The sequence below is a fragment of the Podarcis cretensis genome, assembly GCF_951804945.1.
Source record: "Podarcis cretensis genome assembly, chromosome: 6".
NCBI classification, from domain to species: Eukaryota; Metazoa; Chordata; class Lepidosauria; order Squamata; family Lacertidae; genus Podarcis; species Podarcis cretensis.
Genome location: NC_137175.1, coordinates 22,668,865 through 22,692,163, shown reverse-complemented (window position 1 = coordinate 22,692,163; position 23,299 = coordinate 22,668,865). Strand labels below are relative to the sequence as shown.

Below are 23,299 nucleotides of genomic sequence, written 5' to 3'. Positions count from 1 at the left end.
TTACTATTTTCATATTGAGATATTTGTAGAATAAATCTGGAAGAAATTCTTCCAACTTTTCTTCTTCTTTTCTCTTTATTTTTTCTTTTCTTCTCTTTTGTTCCTTTTTTCATATATATGTGCTTATTTGAAATATATATGAATGTATGTATTTGCAATATTTTGCTTATATTTTGTAACAATTATGTTAAATAAAAAAAATTAAATTTTTTTAAAAGTTTTGTGTGGGGAGACCTCTGAACCTCGTTGTGCTCTTGACGACGTGAACAACAGAATGACAAAATGGGGTAGTGTTTTGCCATGTGCTGATGTATAAACATAGGTGCAAATTTAAATATAATTGCTAGCATACCCTCCGAGTGTCCCAAGTGTGACACATGGCTACCCATAGGCAAGACCAGATGCTCAGAATGGGCCCAAACTTAAAACAATTCAGCCCTAGTCAGAATCAACCCCAAAATCATATTATTCTCATAAGTTGGTTCTAAAATAACCGGGAGGCTCAATGCCACACTCTACCCTGCAACCTACACTTTTTGTGCTTGTACAGTGTTATGTATGCACGCACTGTAGGCTGAAGCCAGACTGTATGCATGCAATGTATGAAGCTTCATCTGCATAACAAAAGACAGAGAGGATTCTAAAACCCTCCAATGACATTGTTAGTAGTTGGCAGCCAGCCAATCCTTGCTGAGATAGGGCCAGTGTTGTGATTCACTAATTGCAGCATTAAGGCGACACGTGGTGTGTGTGTATTGCCTGGGCCAGCTTAAGGTATACATACTGGGCCAAGTGCCCCTGTTTGTTGTTCTTGTTCCTGATGTTCCCATAAGTCCTTTCTGAGGTGAATCTAGGTCTTGGGTCATGCCTGAATCCACCTACACTTCATACAGAATCATAGCATATGTACACACAACCCTCACTTAACATGTCCTTTAAGGCTTTGATAGATAGTTTACGATACGAAGGAAATCAAAATACAGTTGTTAACATAGCTGTCAACGTTTCCCTTTTTAAAAGGGAAATTCCCTTATTCCGAATAGGATTCCTCACAAGAAAAGGGAAAAGTTGACAGCTATGCAGTCGTACCTTGGAAGTCGAACGGAATCCATTCTGGAAGTTCGTTCGACTTCCAAAACATTCAAAAACCAAATCATGGCTTCTGATTGGCTGCAGGAAGCTCCATGAAAGCCCCGTCAGATGTTCGGGCTCCAAAAGAACGTTTGCAAACCGGAACAATCACTTCCGGGTTTGTGGTGTTTGGGAGCCAAAATGTCCGAGTTCCAGGGTGTTCGGGATCCAAGGTACGACTATAATTGAGTATCTCTGGTTTGGTGACATCCTGGAAGATTATTGAACCAGGCCATTGGGTGCTTCCTCCTAAGCATGAGCACCTGAGATGTTGGCTGTTCAGATTGCCCTGCCGTTGGTGATAATGAATGTAGAGAGAATGTGAGAGTCTAATAACTCAATAACTCATTTTCTTTATGCAGATTCATATCTTGCCTTTCAACATGGGCCCTCTGAGCAGCATACAAAATGTAATAAATTGCCACGAGTCCTGGGGAAACTTCCTGGCAGTACTGGTTTTGGGGGGGAGGGATGGGATGAGGGCCTTGATCCTGGTGCTGGCAAGGGGGTGAGGAGGCATCTCCACGGTGCTGGTTCTCTTCAGCAGAAGAGGGACAGCCACCTGAATCAGACCTTGCCATACCTCCTACTAGTCTCCCTGACAACCAGGCAAGCGCCCAAGCCTGGATCAGGCACTGAGGTGGCTTGGCAAACCCTGCCTGTCTCCAAGGTCACCACTGTCAGATGTTCTGGTGTGAGCAGACCCAACTTGTTTGCAGGAGCACTTGCTTGCTTGATCAGTCCTGTCCCTCAGGACCTGAAACTCACAAATGGCTTTGCCCACTCTACTTTTCAGACATTCTCAGGGCTGGGAAGCCTTGGAGAGTGACTGCTACCAATGGTCTGACTTGGTAGCCTTGCATGTTCCTAAGTACTTTTAGGAGGGACGCAGATGGCGCTGTGGTCTAAACCACAGAACCCAGGGCTTGCCGATCAGAAGGTCGGCGGTTCAAATCCCCACAATGGGGTGAGCTCCTGTTGTTCAGTCCCAGCTCCTGCCCACCTAGCAGTTTGAAAGCACGTCAAGTAGATAAATAGGTACCACTCTGGTGGGAAGGTAAATGGCGTTTCCGTGTGCTGCTCTGGTTCGCCAGAAGTGGCTTAGTCATGCTGGCCACATGACCTGGCTCCCTTGGCCTATAGAGCAAGATGAGCACTGCAACCCCAGAGTTGTCCGTGACTGGACCTAATGGTCAGGGGTACCAGTACCTTTACGTAAGTACTTTTAGACAGGATGGGCCTTGTTTCTGAATAAGCATGCATGAGGTCGTACCCTTCTTCTCAATGAACTGCTCTGCCTGTCGGATGCTTTATAACTCTCTGGAGAACTGGTGGTATGCCCAGTGGCAGAACCAGGAAAAAAAATTGATGTGGTGGGCGGGGCGGGGATGGACACACACAGAAGGGGCAAAGTATTTTAGTTGGGTTGGGGGAAGCATATGTTAATGACGAGTTCAGAAATAGGGGGCAAGTGGGGAGGGAGCTCTTTATCTGGGGGCTTGCCCCCTCATCCCCCTCTGGCATTACTTGTGCTAATGCCCTGAAATTTCCACTGTCTATCTTTTCTATTCTCTAATTGAAAACTGAAAAAGAGAGGAAGTGTGTGTCTGAGAGAGAAGATATTATAAGATGCTGCCAGCACTTTTATAATAATCGCTTCCCATATCTCAGGCCACCAGCTATGTTCTAATATGGCACTGAGTCTTCGCATACTAGCATTCCACACAACCCAGGCATGGAGAAAGGTGAAAAAAGAGAAGACATAGCGATTTTTTGTGTGCCCATAATTTTATCATGGACTCCATCTTTTGCACCATTTAATTTGCATCACAGCTTTATTCCTTAGGAAAGGAATAACGGAATGGAAGGAAATGATTAGCTAATAAACAGCAGATGAATCAGACACTGAAAATACATCATTGTCTCCAGATGCAATTTACATTTGAATAAGTGGTTGGCTTTATTAAAGTACGTTTACGTCCCCTAAATGGAAGGGAAGGGCGATGAGGATGAGAAATAATAAGCCACGCTGCGCCTCTCTGTGTTTTTAATTACACTGTGTTTGTTCTAAAATAGATTTTCCAAACTGTCACCAACCGTGCGCTGTTATGACAGCCGAGGGCTGATGTTTAGTTAATAAAACATAATGCAAGAGTCAGAATGTGTGCACACCACATTCATAGCCAGTGGTGCTTCCACTGTGATTAGGTGCATATGAAGAGTTTATCTCACTCCGTTGCTTTCATTGGTAAATGTCAGCATGCAAATTTTTTTTTGAGCAGTCCTAAAAAATATCAAATCCTCATGCCTTTAAATGCTGCCTGATCTCTCAGAGGTGCAACAATGCACTGCACACCTGAGCATCACCTTTCATTCCAAAATGCCATGTGGTTCAGGCAGCAAGGGTGAGTCATGCATCTTGAAGCTGCCCAGGGATCGTAAGAAGTCAGCACACAAATCGGATATTCTCTGTATAAGTTATCTGTAGAGTTTCAGTTTTTGTTTCTTAAAGGGAGCGTCTCTCAAGCTGTCATGGTTTTTCAAAAAAAGAAGAAAAAAGATAACATTGGCGGCAGCAGCAAAACTCAACCCAAACTCTTAATAAGTAAACTAAGCATAAACAATTGATGCAGGAATGATGATAGAATCTGCAGGAAGCACAACAGGCTGGTGATTATCTGCCAAGGTGCATCACCCGTAGTGGCAATCACTTGCCCATTCTGTGTTCTGAATCCCCACCTCTGCTTTAGATAGGAATGTGGCAGTTAAGATGTGATGCAAGAGATCTGTGGTTGGATCTTCTGGGATCTTTCTCTCTCCCATTAAGCAGCACTGTGTATTTGTGTGTGCGCTAATTTGATTGGGGAAGCGATACTTCCTGTTCTCATCTATACAGGGAAAGATATAGAGCTGCTATAATTTCAGCTTGTGTGTGTGTGTGTCGTTGGCAGGGTGGGGGGGAATAGAACTATTTGCATTTCCCCCTAGCAGGGCTAATGGAATCTTGGGCATCTTGGAAAATGACATGGGGAAGAGTTAAACAACCCCTTTCCCCAGCAGTTTCCCATTCAAATAAATGCATGTGTAATTGCTTTGGAGTTAAGAAAGAAACATGGCAGGAGATCAAATTAAAACTTTCCCATCCGTTTTGGCCCTGAGCCATGTACTTATGTTCTATTTTTCTAGAGATGGACATTGTCCATGTATTGGAAACCACATCCTTCTGAAGTTGTATCACAATTCCCACCTGGGGTGCCAACTTGAATAAAATATTGGGAGGCAGGTGAGCCCTGCCCCACATAATTGATAACAAGATGTGGTGCATGCAAACCATTTGAATGGCAATGCCCACCAACTTTTTTGCGGGGGGGGGGGTGGCTGGCCCCATCAGATATTTTAGTGGGTGTCCTTGACCCTAAGAGTTGGCTCATATGCTCCCTACAGTCCTCTTTAAAAGTGTACTGGGCAGATGGTCAAGATAGCATCACAACCCTACTCACAGCAGATGGCCCACCTTTTCAGCCCATGACTCATTAGCATAGCAAATCACCATCATCACGCATCCCTTTTTTAACTCCACATTTCATAACCTGTAAAATGTACTTAGTCACCCCTGGCAAACTTCCCTGATTCCCAACATAGCCATTGGTTTGATTCTTTAAAAAAAAACAACCCAAAATTATATTGTAACAGCTCAGTTTCCAGCACACTTATCAGCCAAAATATCAAATATGTGGATCCCAAAAGGACCTAGGGCCAAACTATATTATACTAGAGTTCTGTGAATGGAATTCCCAACACAATTTTCTTCTTCGAAAAGGAGCCACAGTTGCGAACTGGGGGGGGGGGGGGGAGCTGCATGAGAGAGGGATTAGCGGTCAGCAAACTTTTACAGCAGGGGACCGGTCCACTGTCTCTCAGACCTTGCGGGGTGCCGGACTATTTTTTTTTGGGGGGGGGGGAATAATGAACGAATTCCTATGCCCCACAAATAACCCAGAGATGCATTTTAAACAAAAGGACACATTCTATTCATGTAAAAACATGCTGATTCCCGGAACGTCCGCAGGCTGGATTTAAAAGGCTGGATCCAGCCCCTGGGCCTTAGTTTGCCTACCCATGGATTAGCCCTTTGCTCCTCTACTAACTCACCAATTTAAATGCCTCACCAAAAACTGCTGACTCTCTCTCTCTCTCTCTCTCTCTCTCTCTCTCTCTCTCTCTCTCTCTCTCTCTCTTTTTTATCTCCCCCTCCTTTCCTCCAAAGAGGTCACAGTGACAGATGCCTCCCCCCTCCCTTCAATTTTATCCACACAACAACTGTGAGGTGGGTTAGATGAGGAGAAACTGACTGGCACAAGATCGCCCAGTGGGCTTCATGCCCGAGTGGGGATTTGAAAGCTGGTCTCCCAGGTCCTAGTCAGACCCTCTAACCACTCTAACCACCACCAGTGTGACACGATGGTGCTAGCATCAACAGTGCATTGCTTCCAAAGTATATCTTTTAGGAGACATCTGAAGGCAGCCCTGATTAGGGAAGTTTTTAAAGGTTTGATGTTTTACAGTGGTACCTCGGGCTAAGAACTTAATTTGTTCTGGAGGTCTGTTCTTAACCTGAAACTGTTCTTAACCTGAGGTACCACTTTAGCTAATGGGGCCTCCTGCTGCTGCTGCACCGCTGAAGCACAATTTCTTTTCTCATCCTGAAGCAAAGTTCTTAAGCTGAGGTACTATTTCTGGGTTAGCAGAGTCTATAATCTGAAGTGTCTGTAACCTGAGGTACCACTGTACTATGTTTCTATATGTGCTGTAAGCTGCCCAGAGTGGCTGGGGCAACCCAGTCAGATGGGTGGGGTACAAATAAATTGTTGTTGTTGTTGTTGTTGCAAGGGGACAGCTCAGCTTCCAGAAATAATGCTGAAATATTGCATACATTGATACTGGAAAGACATGGCAGGCCACACCAGATAGCAAGAAGCAGGACCATGTTTGTCGACCAGACTCTTGTCTTCAAAACAGCTCTTGCTATGGTGGTGGGGAAACCTCTGGCACTCCAGATGTGGGTCTGCGATTCCGATCATTCCTTGGGTGGGGGAACACCAAGAGGCAGCACCCCTGTGGGCACGGTGCCCAACCCCATGCCAGTGGAGAAATGGTATCTGTTATGTACTGAAGTTCTCACCCTGGGCCAGCAGGGGATACTGTAGATAGTTTTCACTCAGTCCACATATGCAAATAAGGGATTGAAAGTGACGTTCAGTGATTGGATAGTTACAGAAAGTTGTTACAGTTGTGTTGTACTGGAGCTCTATATAAGCAGGCTGGCTGAACCCTTCAGTTCAGTTCTGTTCTAGCCTGTGAATAAACAAGAGCTGTTTGAAGAATTGCTGGGTCGTCTGATATGTTCACCCACAACTTAACAGTATCGGCAGCTTCCGGTGAGACCATGCCGACATCCCACGAGATGTCCCCAAAACCTGCTGCTTCATGGATGCTGCCACACAACCCAAATAAGGGAGGCAGCAGATAGTGGTGGTGAACCCTTTTAAAAAGGCACCATCCTACTTTAAATGTATAGTGTGAATGTGGTCTTTGATTGATTCAGAACCAGCAGCTTATCTGCTCATGCTTCTTGATATGCTCCAGAGCTTATCCTTGGCACTGTGGGGGAAATGGTTCTACTGGGATTGTGGAATCCTGACTCACATCCATCTCTACAGCTGCTTTTGCCTTCAGGTTATCTCGCTTTGACTGGGGGGATATGACTCTGTATATAGATAGCTAGATTATAGAGCATCTGCTGTTCTTACTTATAATTACTAATACCCTTTTTAGCTCTCTTGAGATTTGTGGGGCTTTTTAAAGCCAGCTTTTAAAAAAAAATGTAATTAATGTTACTGCCACTTTGGAGGTGGCATTTAAGATAAAGGAAAATAAATAAATCCCCGAGGGGGAAGGCACATAACCACATATTTTCAAACAAACCAAAAATGTGGGCTGCATTTGAGATTCACCCTTTCTTAATTTAGAGTGTGGGAGGGGATTGTTCCAGTACTTAGTGCACAATTTCTCTGTTGCTGATTTACTCTGCAGTTATTCCTACTTCATTTGTGTCGTTTTACAAACCTAACTAGAGGGATTCCTGTCTGCTTTAACTTGAATATTTCTAGTTTCTTACTCAAGGCTTTAAAGAGATGTGGTTTCCTTGAAATGCTTATGCTAATAGACTGGACAAAATAAAAAAATTCCTTCCAGTAGCACCTTAAAGACCAACTAAGTTAGTTCTTCGTATGAGCTTTCGTGTGCATGCACACTTCTTCAGATACACTGAAACAGGAGTCACCAGACCCTTCTATATAGTGAGAAGGTGGGGAGGGGTATTACTCAGAAGGTCTGAAACCATGGAGAGACCTGGTCTGAAAAAAGACATTGGATTCTTATCTCATTATACATGACAAAGCCATTTTTCACCTTCTCACCCCTTGCTTTTTCCTGTAAGACCTATTGCAGTCGTTAAGAGTCGTCAACAGGCTCATCACAGGTATCTGCCAATCACCCAATCCCACCACCCTTCTGAGTAATACCCCTCCCCACCTTCTCACTATATAGAAGGGTCTGGTGACTTCTGTTTCAGTGTATCTGAAGAAGTGTGCATGCACACGAAAGCTCATACCAAGAACTAACTTAGTTGGTCTTTAAGGTGCTACTGGAAGGAATTTTTTTATTTTGTTTTGACTATGGCAGACCAACACGGCTACCTATCTGTAGCTAATAGACTGGGTTATGGTTTGCAAAGAATGGGCTGTTTTTATGCTGCAAACTTGGGCTGGATCTACACTGACCTGTTTAACGTCATTAGAACGATATTAGATATACCGTTCTAAAATGTCACAGCCCATACTTGTAAATGAAAAGCGATTCTTAAGTTTGTTTTCTCTGTCAAAATGCTGGCTCCTGATTGCTGGTTGCTCTCTGGTGTCACATTTTAATAACACATTATGAACATTAAAAGTAGGATGTCATGTGTCTATCTATGCTATGAAAACCATTCCTTAAACCATTCCTTAAACCTTTTAGAAAACCATGAGTGCCGATCCGCCCTTGGTCTCAGCAGGGGCAGACTTTGATATTATGGCACTGCGAGGGATGACAGAAGTTTGCAATTCTTATTTTCCAAATAATTCATTTTATTACTGTTGTTGTTGTTGTTGTTGTTATCTTGCACACACCCCTCGACTTGGCGCCCTGTGTGGGGCAACTGCCTGCACCACCCTAAATCTGACACTAGTCTCAGTGAGCCAAAGGGAGCACAATTAACTATTTGGCTGACAAATGCAAGGGACTTTTCCTTTTTTCCAAGATTCTCAGGAAAGTCCCAGAACTGAAAGCCCTGTGAATCTGAAAAGAATGTCACACGAAGAAAGCTAACAATGGGTGCAGAGCTCAGAAACGTATGGAAATGATTAGAGCAGCAGTTTCCTTAGGAAGGCATATGAAAGTTCCCAGGGCGTCTCTTGCAGCATTTTAGCTTTCCTAATGTGCCTGAAGCTAATGGGGTTTGTTGCTTGCGCATATGTGATTGGAATGGCATCCGGTTATATTACGTAAATCGGATAGAACAGCCCTTCGCGGCAACTTGGATTGCTGCTGACATTCTGGAGAGAGAGTCCGATTCAGTCAGAAACATTTTATTCATAATAGGAATAAATTGCCAAATCAATTAGATAGCTTATCTGTGAAGAAGGCAAAATGCCCTTGACAATGACAAAATGGTGAAAGGAGGCAGGACCTCGGTTTTCCAGCTTTAAAATGGATTTTGTGCTGTTGTTTCCAGTGATTGGTTTCTCTTTAGCCTAGTCACAGCTGCTTTTCCAAAAATATTTTATTATGGTATAAAATAAAATTACAAAGATCAGCATAAAAAATCTATTTTTTCAATGACCATAAATACAAATCACATAAATTTCTTGGTTTCTCCAGCATCAGCTTTGGGTGGTTTTATGGGCTTTGATTCCAGAATCTTTCCCACATAGCCATTGGAGTGTTTCCTCCCAAATGTTGCTTCCATTTTATTATATAATATTGAATTTGCTCTGGTTCAGTTATCCTAACCTAGCAACAGTTTGCTAATATTTGAAAACAGTTGCCTTCTGTTTTTTCAATGTGATCTTTTTGAATTCTGCCACAACAGAAAAGAAAAAAAAATGCATATTTTGCTAAGGCTACACAATTTTGAAAATATTCAAACCATGGATGAGACTTCTTTTCTTTTACCCCTAACATAAACCAAGAGGTTCTTTTGATCTAAAAGACAAAAATCCTTATATCTAAGAAGATTACTTTTTTTCATATTTTAATTTTTTTGGCTGAGGATGAATCTAAGTTATTAACAATATCCTCAATGTTAAATATCTCTCTCTCTCTCTCTCTCTCTCTCTCTCTCTCTCTCTCTCTCTCTCTCTCATTTCTATACTGCCCTTCATCTGAGGATCACAGCCCAACGGACTAGATGTCACCTTTCTTAATTGGTCATTCCCCAATTCTGGTGTATTCATTGAACCTGGTTGAATCTTGGGTAGCCTTGTCAGCTCAATGCATATCGATTGTGGAGGTGTGGTTATATTTCTCCCATGGACAGTTTCCTACCCCATACCATCGGTAACCAAAAACCACATGAGTCCGATGACAAATTTCCATGCCAGTGTTGCAGCTGCCTGGGGTCCAGCCGTGGTGGGGATATGGGCAAGAGTTTCATCATCCCTCCGAACCACACCGCTCCCGGCTGTGTAAGCACTTGCACTGCAACATAAGTACCTAATCATGTTGACAGAGCAACCACATAGCAGCAGTTCCTATGAATCAGGACTTTGCTTGAATTGCTTTGGCACATTCTCCACCCCAACAGCTTACTCCTGCCCTGCCTGATGCCTACTGTTCTTTTTACATCCTTGTCTGTGTTATGGATGGCTGTCCCAACTCCTGTTTGTTTTGCCATTAGACCTAGCAGAAACGGATTTGTTTTTCTTTAAATAAAAGGCCTCAGCCTTTCCTGGTTGGACCCACATCACATGAGGGCATTCTGCTCCTCATGCAGGTTGATGGCAGAGAATTATTATTATTATTATTATTATTATTATTATTATTATTATTATTATTATTAATTATTTATACCCCGCCCATCTGGCTGAGTTTTCCCAGCCACTCTGGGCAGCTCCCAATCGAGTGTTAAAAACAATACAGCATTAAACATTAAAAACTTCCCTAATCAGGGCTGCCTTCAGATGTCTTTTAAAGAGAAGATAGCTGCTTATTTCCTTGACATCTGACGGGAGGGCGTTCCACAGGGCGGGCGCCACTATTGAGAAGGCCCTCTGTCTGGTTCCCTGTAACCTCACTTCTCGCAGCGAGGGAACCACCAGAAGGCCCTCAGCACTGGACCTCAGTGTCTGGGCTGGACAATGGGGGTGGAGACGCTCCTTCAGGTATACAGGACCGAGGCCATTTAGGGCTTTAAAGGTCATCACCAACAGAAGTAGAATGAAACCAGCAGGTTGTCATCCGAGTGCTCACACTTTTCCTGGATTATCATATTGAGACTTGGGGCACAATCTAATATATTTTCTGCCCCCGCCTCGCTGCAAAACCGCACATGCACCAAAATCCTTTTCTAGTTCTCTAATGGCTATTTTGCCTGAAACCTCTTTGCCCCAAGGCTCTTGTCTTGCCAGCTCTGTTGAGCTCTCTCTAGCCTGAGCTTCTCTTCATTTGCAATAGGCTCCAGCTGCACATTCAGCAATGCTCAGTCAAGGGGGAAATACTATCAAATGAATCACTCTGAGAAAAGGATGATGACTTGTTACTTTACCCAAGGCACTGATTTGTTCCTTACAAATGCAATCCTGCATTTCATACCCACGGCATTACAAACCATCGCAACAGAAGCTAAAAATATGTCTCCAAGCTAGAAATCTTTCTTCCATGCATAAGTTCCAGAGCTACCAAGATTTAAAGATTCTCTGCAATTACACTGCAAATAATTGCTAAACTTGCGATCTGTTTTTATCTTAAAAGAAGGCTTTTCTATATATTATGGCCAGATACAATACACCTGCTAAGTGATGATAACTCTGTTGACCACACTGGAAATGTAGCGCAGTGAATTGAGAATCTAGAAATCTCCTAAGCTTGTGCCATAAATGCAAACATTACAATAATAACTGATTTTATTTTTACCATCACTTCTGTGCCCATGAACCAATTAGCTAAACTTGAGTGGGTGCAATCAGAGGATACATCTTACAAATCTGGTGATGATATCATTATTTTATTACATTTGACAAAAATGTGATCTTACTTTACTGGACATTCTAATATGATAATCTTGGAATGTATTGGCTGTGATCCTGCGGATGAATGATTCCTGCAAACAAAGCTCATTTCCTGCCTCTTACCTTCCACAGAAAAGAGTGGGGCCCATCTGCCGCTGGTGCATTTTGCTAGCTGTGGGGAACGAACGATTGGCAGTTTGGGAGATAGGGTGGATGTACTCAAAACTAGGCATATTGTCCCGTCCCCCCAGTGGCTGGTTATTTGCCTTTGGGAACAGGCATATTGTGGATTTGCATTCTCTCTGGATTGAAAAAGGAAGGTTTGTTCACTTGTCTGTTTTGTCAGAACAAGGTGCTGAGAGCAAACCACCAGCCATTAGCAATGAACAAAGGAGGCAAACAGCAGACAGTGGCACTTAGCGAGAGAACATAACATTCCATAATGTAGCATTAGCCCTCCAAAGGTCAAATAGCAAACCACCTCCCTGTATATATGAGTGCCATTTTCGGCCATGGTGTTTATCTGAAAATCAATTCACTCTGAGCTTTTGAATCTCACAGAAACAAAGGGTTTCTTGGGGAAGGATTCAAACAATGAGTCTTGTCAGTGGGCGCTCTGAGCAAGGCTCCCCTCCCAACCCCCTGAAATTGGCTCAGGGGGTCAGAAGAACCCCTGGAACATCACACAGTGAGAGGTGAGGGGGGGGTCATTCCATCTGACAGAGCAAAATGCTTGCACTGGTGGAGCAATAAGAAGAGTGTGACATTGAATCTCTCCCTTTGATTCCAAGAAACAAAAGCGGTGCCGGTAGAGTCCAGCAGCACTTCTGTTTTCCCTTTTCTCCCCAAATCTTCTCTAAAGGGTCCCCAAATTCTTTGGGACTGATTCTGAGGGCATTTGGGGGCTCCAGGGGAGAGGAGGAGGATGCTCTGTTTTTGCTAGTGCAAGTCTAAGAACCTCCTGGCATAGTAACATAATTCCATCCCCTCCGTGGAAGCAATTTAAGACGGCGTGGTTGGTTTCTGCTGGTGTCCATTCTTTTTCTTGTGTTTCCTAACAAGTTTCCTGTAGAGGTACTGAACTCTCCGGTCTTCTTGGCTGTTGAAAAAGGAGGCTGAAATTTTCCGGCACAGCCGACGTGAGTATGTTTCCAAAAAGATCATGGTATAAATGATGCAGTAGAGGAGCCCAACGGCAAGGACCACAGCTTTGTTAGGAGGGTTTGGCCACCTCATGGGGCAGTTAGCAGAGACAAAGGTCAGATTCTGATGATAGCTCCTTTCAAACGGAGGTAAGGATTGCTCTGTAGAAAAAGCACCGTTAAAAATATATTCCAAAAATGGCACAAAAATCAGCTTCGCCTGAAAGAATAAAAGAGAATGATTCAGTAGAAATACAGAAACTCACACAGAGCATTTAGTATTTCTGATCCCATGCTGTGGAATGCTCTTCCAGTAGAGATTGAGCAGGCATTCTTGCTTTCCTCTTTCACAGGAATAGCTTTTTTTTATTATTATTCCAGCAGCTGTTTAATCAGCCAGTCACTTTAATGATAATGATGATGATTTTTAAGTGTGTTTTGTGTTTTATTGTTTTATACTGCCCTGATATTTTCTGATATGGCAGATGGATATGAAACAGTGGGAAAGTACTCTTCGTAATAAGGTGTAAGGTCCTTAGAAAGTTAGTCATATTTACATGCTATCAAAATCATTTGGACAAACTTACTCAAGGCTAGTTCAGGACTAGCTACAATCCTAAATCATATAGAGATCTCTTTTAAGATTCTACTTTACTGCTAAAACTGTGGTAATTATTATCATCTGTACTTTTCCATATTTCTTTTCCTTCTGGCCTCACTGTTTACAATTTCAGTCCATGTACAACCATGTCTCATATTCATGCATTTGATGAAGTCTAACCTATTATGCCTTTAAAAATATTGTTAGTTTTTTAAGTGTAACCATGCTCTGGTGTTGTTTTTATGCTTATAGATAGTAAATCTGTAAAATAGGTTCAGAGGAGTTACTTCTGAGTGAACTTGCTTAGGAAGCTTAGGATTTTGCAAGTTCTCCCACTGATTTCAGAGGGACTGAAGTGAGATTAAAGTCTCTGGATCGAGGACTTAAGAGTTACATTTCACCCACCCCCACCCCATAAACTGTGCAGTCCTTATGTCTTTCCATGGAAATTGACCAACAGCCAACCTAAATTAATTGCTTTTGAATAATTCCAACTACTCTTTAGTTGAAAGTCCTGTGATGCTGGAGCTTAAAAATGTAACTCTCAAGTTTGGAGCCCTATTCTTCTGAAATTGAAATGAGGAGTGATAATGCAGGGCCTAATAGTATGGTGAATGTTACAGATGACCAATTCCAGCCTGCATTTACAGGAATCGCATGATGACCTTTTACGTCCCTACACATCACTTGTCATCCGAATTAATACAGTGGTACCTTGGTTCTCAAACTTAATCCGTTCCGGAAGTCCGTTCCAAAACCAAAGCATTCCAAAACCAAGACGTGCTTTCCCATAGAAAGTAATGCAAAATGGATTAATCCATTCCAGACATTTAAAAACAACCCCTAAAACAGCAATTTAACATGAATTTTACTATCGATAAAGACCATTGATCCATAAAATGAAAGCAATAAACAATGTACTACAATCACACAATCAGTCAATCAATCAGTCACAAAAACAAAACAAAAAAGTCAGAAAAACAAAAATGCAAAATAAACAGCAAAAGCAGACAGACCGCAAAACAGAAGCATGGCACTCAAAACGGAGCACGTTTGGCTTCTGAAAAATGTTCGCAAACCAGAACACTTACTTCTGGGTTTGCAGTGTTTGGGTTCTAAGTTGTTTGAGTACCAAGGTGTTTGAGAACCAATGTACTGCTGTACCATGTTGTGAATAGGAGGCAGGGTTAATTTTAACCATGCTGTGGTTGTTTCATTTATATTTCTGACTGCAGGAGCATTCAAGCAAAATCTTGATTTGCATCAGCATCGTGCATCCTTTCGCTTGAAAATGCAAAGGTAGAGGCTTCCATACTCACCTCATATTTTATTGAGATGACCATTGGCACAACGGGGAACTGGGCGACTTCAGTCACAGCCGCTTGTGCCAAATGGAAGGCGATATAGTCCGTTGCTATGATCACTAGTGTCAACATGAGCACTAAGGTAATAAGAAAAAGGTGCATTACACAAGAAAGGAGTTCCTCTCGGGATAGCTTGAATCCTGTGGACTTGATCAGCTTCTTTGGTGAACAAACTAGCAGGTGAGTTGCTTTGTTCTCCCGAGCCAAATCTTCTAGCTTTTTGGTGATGTAAACATTGTCAAAACGGAGATCTGTGAGGTAGCTCTTCAGGTACCAAGCAGACTCAAATATCAGATAGAAGAGGAAGAAGCCAGCAATTACCCGGTTACCCAGTAGTATGACCTTCTGGACCAGCACATCAACTTGCAAGAAATCTTCCTTGATCCCTTGGCTAGCACTGATAATTCTCTGACTCAATAAATTGTTGTTGTTGTGGGTTTCAAACCGGACATGGCCATCCCTAGCTCTCCCTGTTTTGTCCGGCATGTTGTCAGTCACCCGTTTGAGGGCGTCACTGAAGTCCCATGAAGCGTTCCCCAAGAGAACTGTTGAGTTCAGAAGGCTCTCAGAGGAATTCTTGCAGATGCATTTGATGACCTGCAGGATGGTTTCGATGTTGCTCATGATGTTTGGCACTATGTTGACAGCCACAATCATGAAGGTGGCAGACAGGAGCAATCTCCGCCCTTGCTTAGTCCCTAAGGTGGGCACAATTATAGTGAACATGCAACGGATGGGGTGCATCAAGAAGAGGGTCAACAGGGCCAGAAAACTAATGGCTGAAGCAGCTGCGGCAGAGAACTGGAAAGAATATTGCAGTGAGAAAAACATCCAGTTGTAGAAGAGGCCTCCAATGGCTGCAGCAATGCAACAGCACATCAGAAAAAGGGATAATAGCTGGTTGTGGCTTGATGGCAGAGGTCTGGAGTAAGCAAGCCAAGCTTCCGTGGCAAATTCTTGTATCCTTGGGAAGAGAATGTCTTGAAAGTAAGTCCAGCCTTCCATCCTGTATTAATAATGAACAGATATTCCTGAATGATATGATTGAAACTGCTAATACTTCAGAACCAGCTCTAACTTGTGTTGGAAATGCAAAGAAATAGAAGGAACTATGTACCATATGTGGTGGAAATGCAAAAAGATAAAGGAATTTTGGGATATGATTTACAATGAGCTTAAAAAAAGTTTCAATTATCCTTCACCAAAAAACCTGAAGCCTTTCTCCTGGGTATTATAGGCGTAGATATACCAAAAGATTTGAGGACGTTATTCATGTACGTAACCACGGCCATGAGAATACTATTAGTCCAATGCTGGAAAGGAGCTAATATACCAACAAAAATGGAATGGCAGATGAAATTATTTCAGTACGCTGAGATGGCAAGAATAACAGGGAAAATTAGGAAACATGACGACCAAAAATTTAACAGAGGGTAGGATCAATATAGACAATGCCTAAAAGATCACTGTAAACATTTGAAATCTTTGGCAGGCCTTGAATGACTCCTGCAATGTGACATAATTTATGGAAGTAATGGATAAATATAAACTAGATATTCTTCAATATGCAGTTAATACAGAAATGTGGAGAACCTATGTTGGGGTGGAGGGAAGTCTCAATATTTCGTTATACAACTTTACTTTATTTCCAGCACTTCAGTATTTCCTTTGTGTATATTTCTGATGGAGAAAGATAACTGTGGTGTCTTTTAAAAACCAATAAAGATTAAAACATAAAAAGGAGAAACTGCTAATACTTCAGATTTGCCAAATTTCCAATTTCACCGCTCAAGTTTTGAACGTGAAATTCAAAATCAACATTCAAATTTTGAATGTGAAGTTTTACCTCTAAATCTGACAGCTTTAGACTGATATGCTTTCATTGTTCCGGGTGGTGTCAGATATGAAATCTAACAAATTAGTACTTGCTAAATTCTGTTTCACAAGTGCCAGCCACTGAATAACATCCTTCACTGAATGGAGAATATTACTGCATTTTATCAACTGTGAAATACTGACATGTATTAATTATTATTGCATGCCAGTACTGTGCACTATCACCCCATAGTAATCAAATACTCCCCTCCCCCAATACTGTGTTTGTTCTGAGACTTTTCTGAGCAACTCACCCACCCAAGGTCATATAGTACATACATTCACATGGTATTTCTCTGAAGCAATACATCAAAACTTGCCTCCATTGCCTCAAAAACAGCAGTGAATCCCATTTTTGCTGGTTGCAATCACTTTTTAGCAAACACATCTCCCAAAGCAAGACATAACATAACCATTTTTAATTCTAGGGGGAAATTCTCAATAACAGCTTGATAATTTGGTTTTTCTAGACACAGAGAGATGGATATTTAAGTTAAAGTCGATTCTACATACCCAGTATTATGAAGGCGTCTCCAGGTCCTTTGTAACCACTCTGGGATCCTGCAAATTTTCATTTAGTTTTCATATATTGAAAAAATATCTGACAAGATAATAAAACCACTAACCGAATGAGACAGAACCATTAAGGTAGGCAGTTCTGGACAAAAAGGTGTGTGGGTGTGTTAAAAGCAGACACTTGAAAAAAGGTTCAGATGAACAGCAAAATCTGGTCTGCAAATGTAACCTAAATATTAATTTGGGACACCTCCTCTAATGCATCCCACCGCTGGTGAACATCATGTTGTGGCTTTGGTAGTTGTTGCTGTGTCTCTTAAGGAATCACTACCAGGCTGTATGTATGTGCTGATGACGCCTGTTTAAAAACCACCCTATATATTGCAAAAGTCAATTCAGAAAAAAGGAGAAGAAATAATTCAGAAAAGTTCTATTTTTGCACTGTGGTAAGGCTGGTCGCTATGAGTAAACACTGAATCTTGGTGATGAATTTGCTCAGCTGACTTTAACCTCAAAGTGTCTTGCAAACTGTTGGCAGCTGCCCACTGTGTGTTCCAGGTTGACACACATCCTGCAGGGCTGTTCCCACTATCTGAAGCCTGGGATGGAAAACTCAGCTATAGTGCAATCCTGTGTCTACTCAGAAGTAAACCCAACTGAATTAAATGGGGCTTGTTGTTGTTGTTGTTTAGTTGTTTAGTCGTGTCCGACTCTTCGTGACCCCATGGACCAGAGCACGCCAGACACTCCTGTCTTCCACTGCCTCCCGCAGTTTGGTCAAACTCATCCTGGTAGCTTCGAGAACACTGTCCAACCATCTCATCCTCTGTCGTCCCCTTCTCCTTGTGCCCTCCATCTTTGACAACGTCAGGGTCTTTTCCAGGGAGTCTTCTCTTCTCATGAGGTGGCCAGAGTATTGGAGCCTCAGCTTCAGGATCTGACCTTCCAGTGAGCACTCAGGGCTGATTTCCTTCAGAATGGATAGGTTTGATCTTCTTGCAGTCCGTGGGACTCTCAAGAGTCTCATCCAGCACCATAATTCAAATGGGCTTACTCCCAAGTAAGTGGGTTTAGGCTTGCTGTATTCCTATGACGGACTGCATTTTAAAAGATTGTTGCCATGTATTCAGACTTCTACTCTTGGAAAAAAAATTGAATTTGCACTTCTTTAGCTGTTTTGAAAAAGAAACTCTTTGTTATTTCCCAATACCTTTGGTTGCTTAAGCTGAGATTCTTACATTGCCAGGGGTTGGGCTAGATGACTCTTGAGTCTCTTCCAACTCTAAGATTCAATGGTTCTTGTGCAAATCCTATTCCCTTCAAGGCATCTTGTGCAAGCAACATCATAATCTCAGGATAAATGTCCTTTAAGCAGTTTTTCTGTTCTATGATTCTATTATTCTAAAGCAGGCTCCCAGATATTGTTGGTCTCCAACTCCCAACATTCCTGGCCATTGGCAGTGCTAGCTGGGGCTGCTGGGAATTGTGGTCCATCATAATCTAGAGGGTCAAAGGTTCCCCATCTCCATCCCTGTGTTAAAGCCATAGACTATAGGGTGGGACCTTTCTGTGCTTTTCTATCAGCTTTGAAAAGAAGCACAGCTAGTTTTCATAATGCTTCATCTGTGTTAGGGAGGAATAGATAGAGATTCTACTTCCCTTCATGACGCCTCCTGTCTTCTCTCCAACCCACTGTCTCCTACCTCTGACTCACATTCCTGCCTCTGACGCTGCTACCCTTCATTAAGAAATAATAGGAAAAAAGTATTTTCAGACTGCCAGTCATAGCCCTGAGTAAGGCTCCACAACCCCCATCCAAAGGGTGACTCTTCATTCCCCCCCCCAATTTTTTATTCATTTTATAACACAAATAAAAAACACAAACAGAAAAGACAAACAATACGAACAAATTCTTGCCATATCCTTATTTTTCTAAACATTGTTAAGTGGGCTTCCCCAAGTCCCACCTACCTGGTTTTCATTTCATCTTTAGCAGTTTACATATGTCATAATTTCTGGTCGGAGCCAGACATTACAAATTGAAGGCCTTTGCAGATGACTTAGTATTGACCTTGCAAGAGCCAGACACTAGTACCAAAAGAGTTCTAGAATTAATTCAAGTATTTGGTCAGGTCGCAGGATTTAAGTTGAATAAACAAAAAACTAAGGTACTGGAAAAAAACTTAACAAATGTTGAAAGAGAGAGATTCCAAGAGGAAACTGGGTTAACGGTGGCAAAGAGTGTAAAATACCTGGGGATTAACATGACATCTAAGAACGTAAACTTATTTAAGGATAATTATGACAAGTGCTGGACAGAGATAAAGAAAGATTTAGAAATATGGTCGAACCTGAAGCTTTCCTTGTTAGGTCGAATTGCAGTAATTAAAATGAATGTATTGCCTAGAATGTTATTTTTGTTTCAGACATTACAAATTGTTGATAAATTGGACTGTTTCAAGAAGTGGCAGAAAGATATATCTAAATTTGTCTGGCAGGGCAAAAAGCCCAGAATAAAGTTTAAGATACTTACTGATTCTAAAGAAAGAGGGGGGTTTGCCCTGCCGGACCTAAGATTGTATTATGAATCGGCAGCTTTCTGCTGGCTAAAAGACTGGCTACTTCTTGAAAATGCAGACATTCTAGACTTGGAAGGATTTGATAATAGTTTCTGTTGGCATGCATATATTTTGTATGACAAGGTTAAAGTGTATAAGGGTTTTAAAAATCATATTGTTAGGAAAGCACTATACAATGTTTGGATTCGGTATAAAGATTTACTGGAAAATAAAACTCCCAGGTGGCTTTCACCAATGGAGGCTAAGGAGGTAAAGAAACTTAATATGAGAACTAATTGGCCAAAATATTCTGAAATTTTAGAACAAGAAGGTGGTGAATTTAAACTACAAAGTTTTGAGAAAATAAAGTCCAAGGTACGGGATTGGCTCCATTATTTTCAAATAATGGAGGCCTACAAACAAGACAGGAAAATCGGTTTCCAGGTGGAGAAATCGAAATTAGAAACAGAATTGTTAGAACCCAATACTAAGAATTTATCAAGAATGTATAACTTGCTGTTGAAGTGGAATACAATAGATGAGACAGTGAAGCCAGCTATGATTAGATGGGCACAGGACATAGGTCATGACATTATGTTTGCTGACTGGGAGCAGTTATGGACCACAGGTATTAAATTCACGGCATGTAATGCCTTACGAGAAAACATTATGAAAATGATTTACAGGTGGTACATGACTCCAGTCAAGCTTGCGAAGATTTATCATTTGCCCAATAACAAATGTTGGAAATGTAAAGAGACTGAAGGTACCTTCTTCCACCTTTGGTGGACCTGCCCAAAGATTAAGGACTTCTGGGAAATGATTTATAATGAGATTAAGAAAGTACTTAAATGCACCTTTCATAAGAAACCAGAGGCATTTCTCTTGGGTATGGTCGGCCAGCTGGTGCTGAGGAAGGATAAAAATTTCTTTTTGTATGCCACTACGGCAGCAAGGATTCTTCTAGCAAAGTATTGGAAGACACAAGAGCTACCCACGCTGGAGGAATGGCAGGCGAAAGTGATCGACTTTATGGGACTGGCAGAAATGACCGGCAGAATCCGCGACCAAGAGAAAGAGACTGTGGAAGAAGACTGGAAGAAGTTTAAAATATATCTTAAGAGCTACTATAAAATTGAGGAGTGCTAAAATGCTAAGGGAGAGGAAGACGTAGAATTACAGCGGTAAATTTTGTTTGATTTAGGGTGAAATTGAAAGGGAGAATGAATTTATATTTAATTGGCTAAAAGGGTTGTTGAATAATTGTTAAAAATAAAAGGATGCAAAAAGGGGAAGGTATGGGGAAGTCCGAGAAAAGAGGCTTATGGAAATAAGGTTAAGAAATTATGATTTTATGTGTTTGTTTCTATGTTGTTTTTGTTGTGTTTGTTAAAAATTGGAAAATTAATAAAAAAATTTATTTTAAAAAAATACATGTCATAATTTCTAACCATCTCTCTCTTTTTTTTAACCACAGTTAAAATAACTTCACATTTTATCACTTACAAATAATACTATCTTCTACTTCTAACCCTACAGCCTATATCCACTTCCAAAGCTATTCTAAGGTTTAAATATTAACATATTTTTTCATATATTCCTTAAACTTCTTTCAGTCTTCTTCCGCCGTCTCTTCTCTCTGGTCTCGGAGTCTCCCGGTCAGTTCGGCAAGTTCCATATAGTCCATCATCTTCATCTGCCATTCTTTGATAGTTGGTAAATCTTGTTTCTTCCCATTCTTTGCTAACAATATTCCCGCAGCTGTTGTGGCATACAGAAAAAAAGTAACATCCTTTTTGGGGATTTCACCCCATACTATACCAAGTAAAAAGGCTTCTGGTTTTTTAATAAATGTGTTTTTCAACACTTTTTTCAGTTCATTATAAATCCCCAAAGGGTGACTCTTCAAATGGGTTCCAACTTCCATGAGGTGCAGCCAACATGGCCAGAGGTCAGGAATAATGGAAGCTGTAATTCAGCGACACTGGAAGGCCACATGACGGCCATTTCTACAGTAGAGACAATGCTGTCATTCTACTAAAAAAACTTATTTGGGGGACTATAATTGAGGTTTGCCAGAAACAGTGCTTTTTTTCTTTAAAAAATGTTTAAAGGTACTCTCATTTAGACTCGAGAAAATCACAATTTTATTCTTCAAATCGGGAAGAATAAATACAGTAAATGGACAAAAGTACAAAGATTCACAAAATGTTTAGGGGTATGAGTCCCCCTGCATCCCCCCAGAAAAAAAGCACTGGCCAGAAACAATTTCCCATACTCCCATTTAAAAACAACACAATACTTTATCAGTTCTGTATCATATGTGTGTAATCTTTCAGACCTATCTTAGATGTCAATCATCATAGTTGTGGCAGAGAGAAAGAGAGAATACATTAATCAAATATATAATATATCATTCCCTCAAATGATTCCAAGAAGTATTCCCAAATGTTTGAAAAAGCCTTTTGAAAGTTTGTTCCCTGTTTCATTTTCTCCAGTTCTAACAAACATATTGGCTTTCTGCAATGTCCTTATTTATTTTCTTCTGCCGTGGACCAACATTGCTATCGATGCTTTTTATGGCTTGTATATTATTTACGTTCTGCACTTCCTTTTATAATGAGAAGTTTCTTTGCAGCCTCACAGTATTTACTTTCAAGAAGACAGAACAGGAAACTTCAAGTTTTGTTAAGGAAGTGAAAGAAAGAAAGAAAGTTTTAGCTGTCCCATTAATTTTCATTATGAAAACCCAATTCATTTAGTTATTCATTCAAATCACATTCATTTTTATTCATTTGTGTCATTCCATTTGTTTCCTATGCCTTTCAGTGGGAGACCCAGATGCTCTTCTGCTGCCTGCAACTTCTGTGATTTCCATCCAACTGCCACAAAATATTCAGATAGTCTGCTCCCTCTCCAAGAGATTTTTTTCACCTGTCAAATTTCAGCCAAATGGAAAGGGCTCCATTTTATAGGTGCGTTGAAATGGCATGCTAAAAGTGCATGCATGCATGCAATGGATATGCACACTTCTTCAAACACCAACACACAGGCTATCAGCTTTAATGAAGTGAAGAAAATATTCCTGGCACACATACATAACCACCAGAAAATCTGCAGCCCCATTACTCACAATGGAAGGAGCAGAAGTGTGTGCCGGGAGAGAAGGGACAGGCAAAAGCTGTCCGCATTCACCACTTGCCATGGGTGGGACAGAGAGCTCCGAAGTGGTGCATTGAAACTAGCATCACTCTAAGGACAGAGGCCAGTGGAGCTGTCCATAGTGGGCAGAGGGACATTACTGACTCATCCAACCCCCCGCCCAAGACACAGGACATCGGTATTGGGTTAAAACAGGCCACAACATTTATCAATTACAGATGTAAACAGGCTTTGGCAAAGACATTGGGTATGTATCCGGAATCAGCCAGCTTGCCTTCTGGTTGGTCAGTAGGCCGGGCTGACCTTTGATTAAGGGTCACCTTTCAACATACATCAAATCAGGACAATCCCTTCAGAACCACTATTTGGAAGGGTGCTATGACCCATCAGTCCCTGTGTGGGCTCCCAGACAGAGACATCACTTCCTGGACCCCTTTAGTGGCTCATCTAATCCCTCCCCCTCCCCCAAGTATGCCCCCCAACTGCAAATAACACAGTAAGCACAAAAGAATAGGACAGGTATGGGACTAGTAAGGAATGGCCTGGAAATACTCAAAGGAACGGTAAATAGGTGACTGAGTGAGGACTGTTTTGGAACAAAGAAAGGTAAAAAAAGGTAAAG

General features: G+C 41.6%; 1 protein-coding gene across 1 annotated transcript; it reads right to left on the bottom strand.

Annotated features, from left to right (window-relative positions):
- Nucleotides 1–11,336: 11,336 nt before the first annotated feature.
- Nucleotides 11,337–17,292, bottom strand: OCSTAMP (osteoclast stimulatory transmembrane protein). The gene is made up of 3 exons (XM_079982428.1): nucleotides 16,955–17,292; nucleotides 14,522–15,572; nucleotides 11,337–12,821 (listed from the first exon to the last, which is right to left on the bottom strand). Exons 1-3 carry the CDS (start codon nucleotides 17,014–17,016, stop codon nucleotides 12,462–12,464), a joined length of 1,473 nt encoding a protein of 490 aa, XP_079838554.1. The 5' UTR covers nucleotides 17,017–17,292; the 3' UTR covers nucleotides 11,337–12,461.
- Between the last annotated feature and the right edge of the window lie 6,007 nt (nucleotides 17,293–23,299).

Bases quoted from the DNA above. Each gene is read 5' to 3' on its own strand.
- OCSTAMP (XM_079982428.1), bottom strand. From the start codon at position 17,016: ATGAAAATTTGCAGGATCCCAGAGTGGTTACAAAGGACCTGGAGACGC. The intron at 15,573-16,954 runs GTATGTAGAATC...TTATTAATACAG, and splicing joins AGACGCCTTCATAATACTGG to GATGGAAGGCTGGACTTACT. The intron at 12,822-14,521 runs GTGAGTATGGAA...TTATTCTTTCAG, and splicing joins TCATCTCAATAAAATATGAG to GCGAAGCTGATTTTTGTGCC.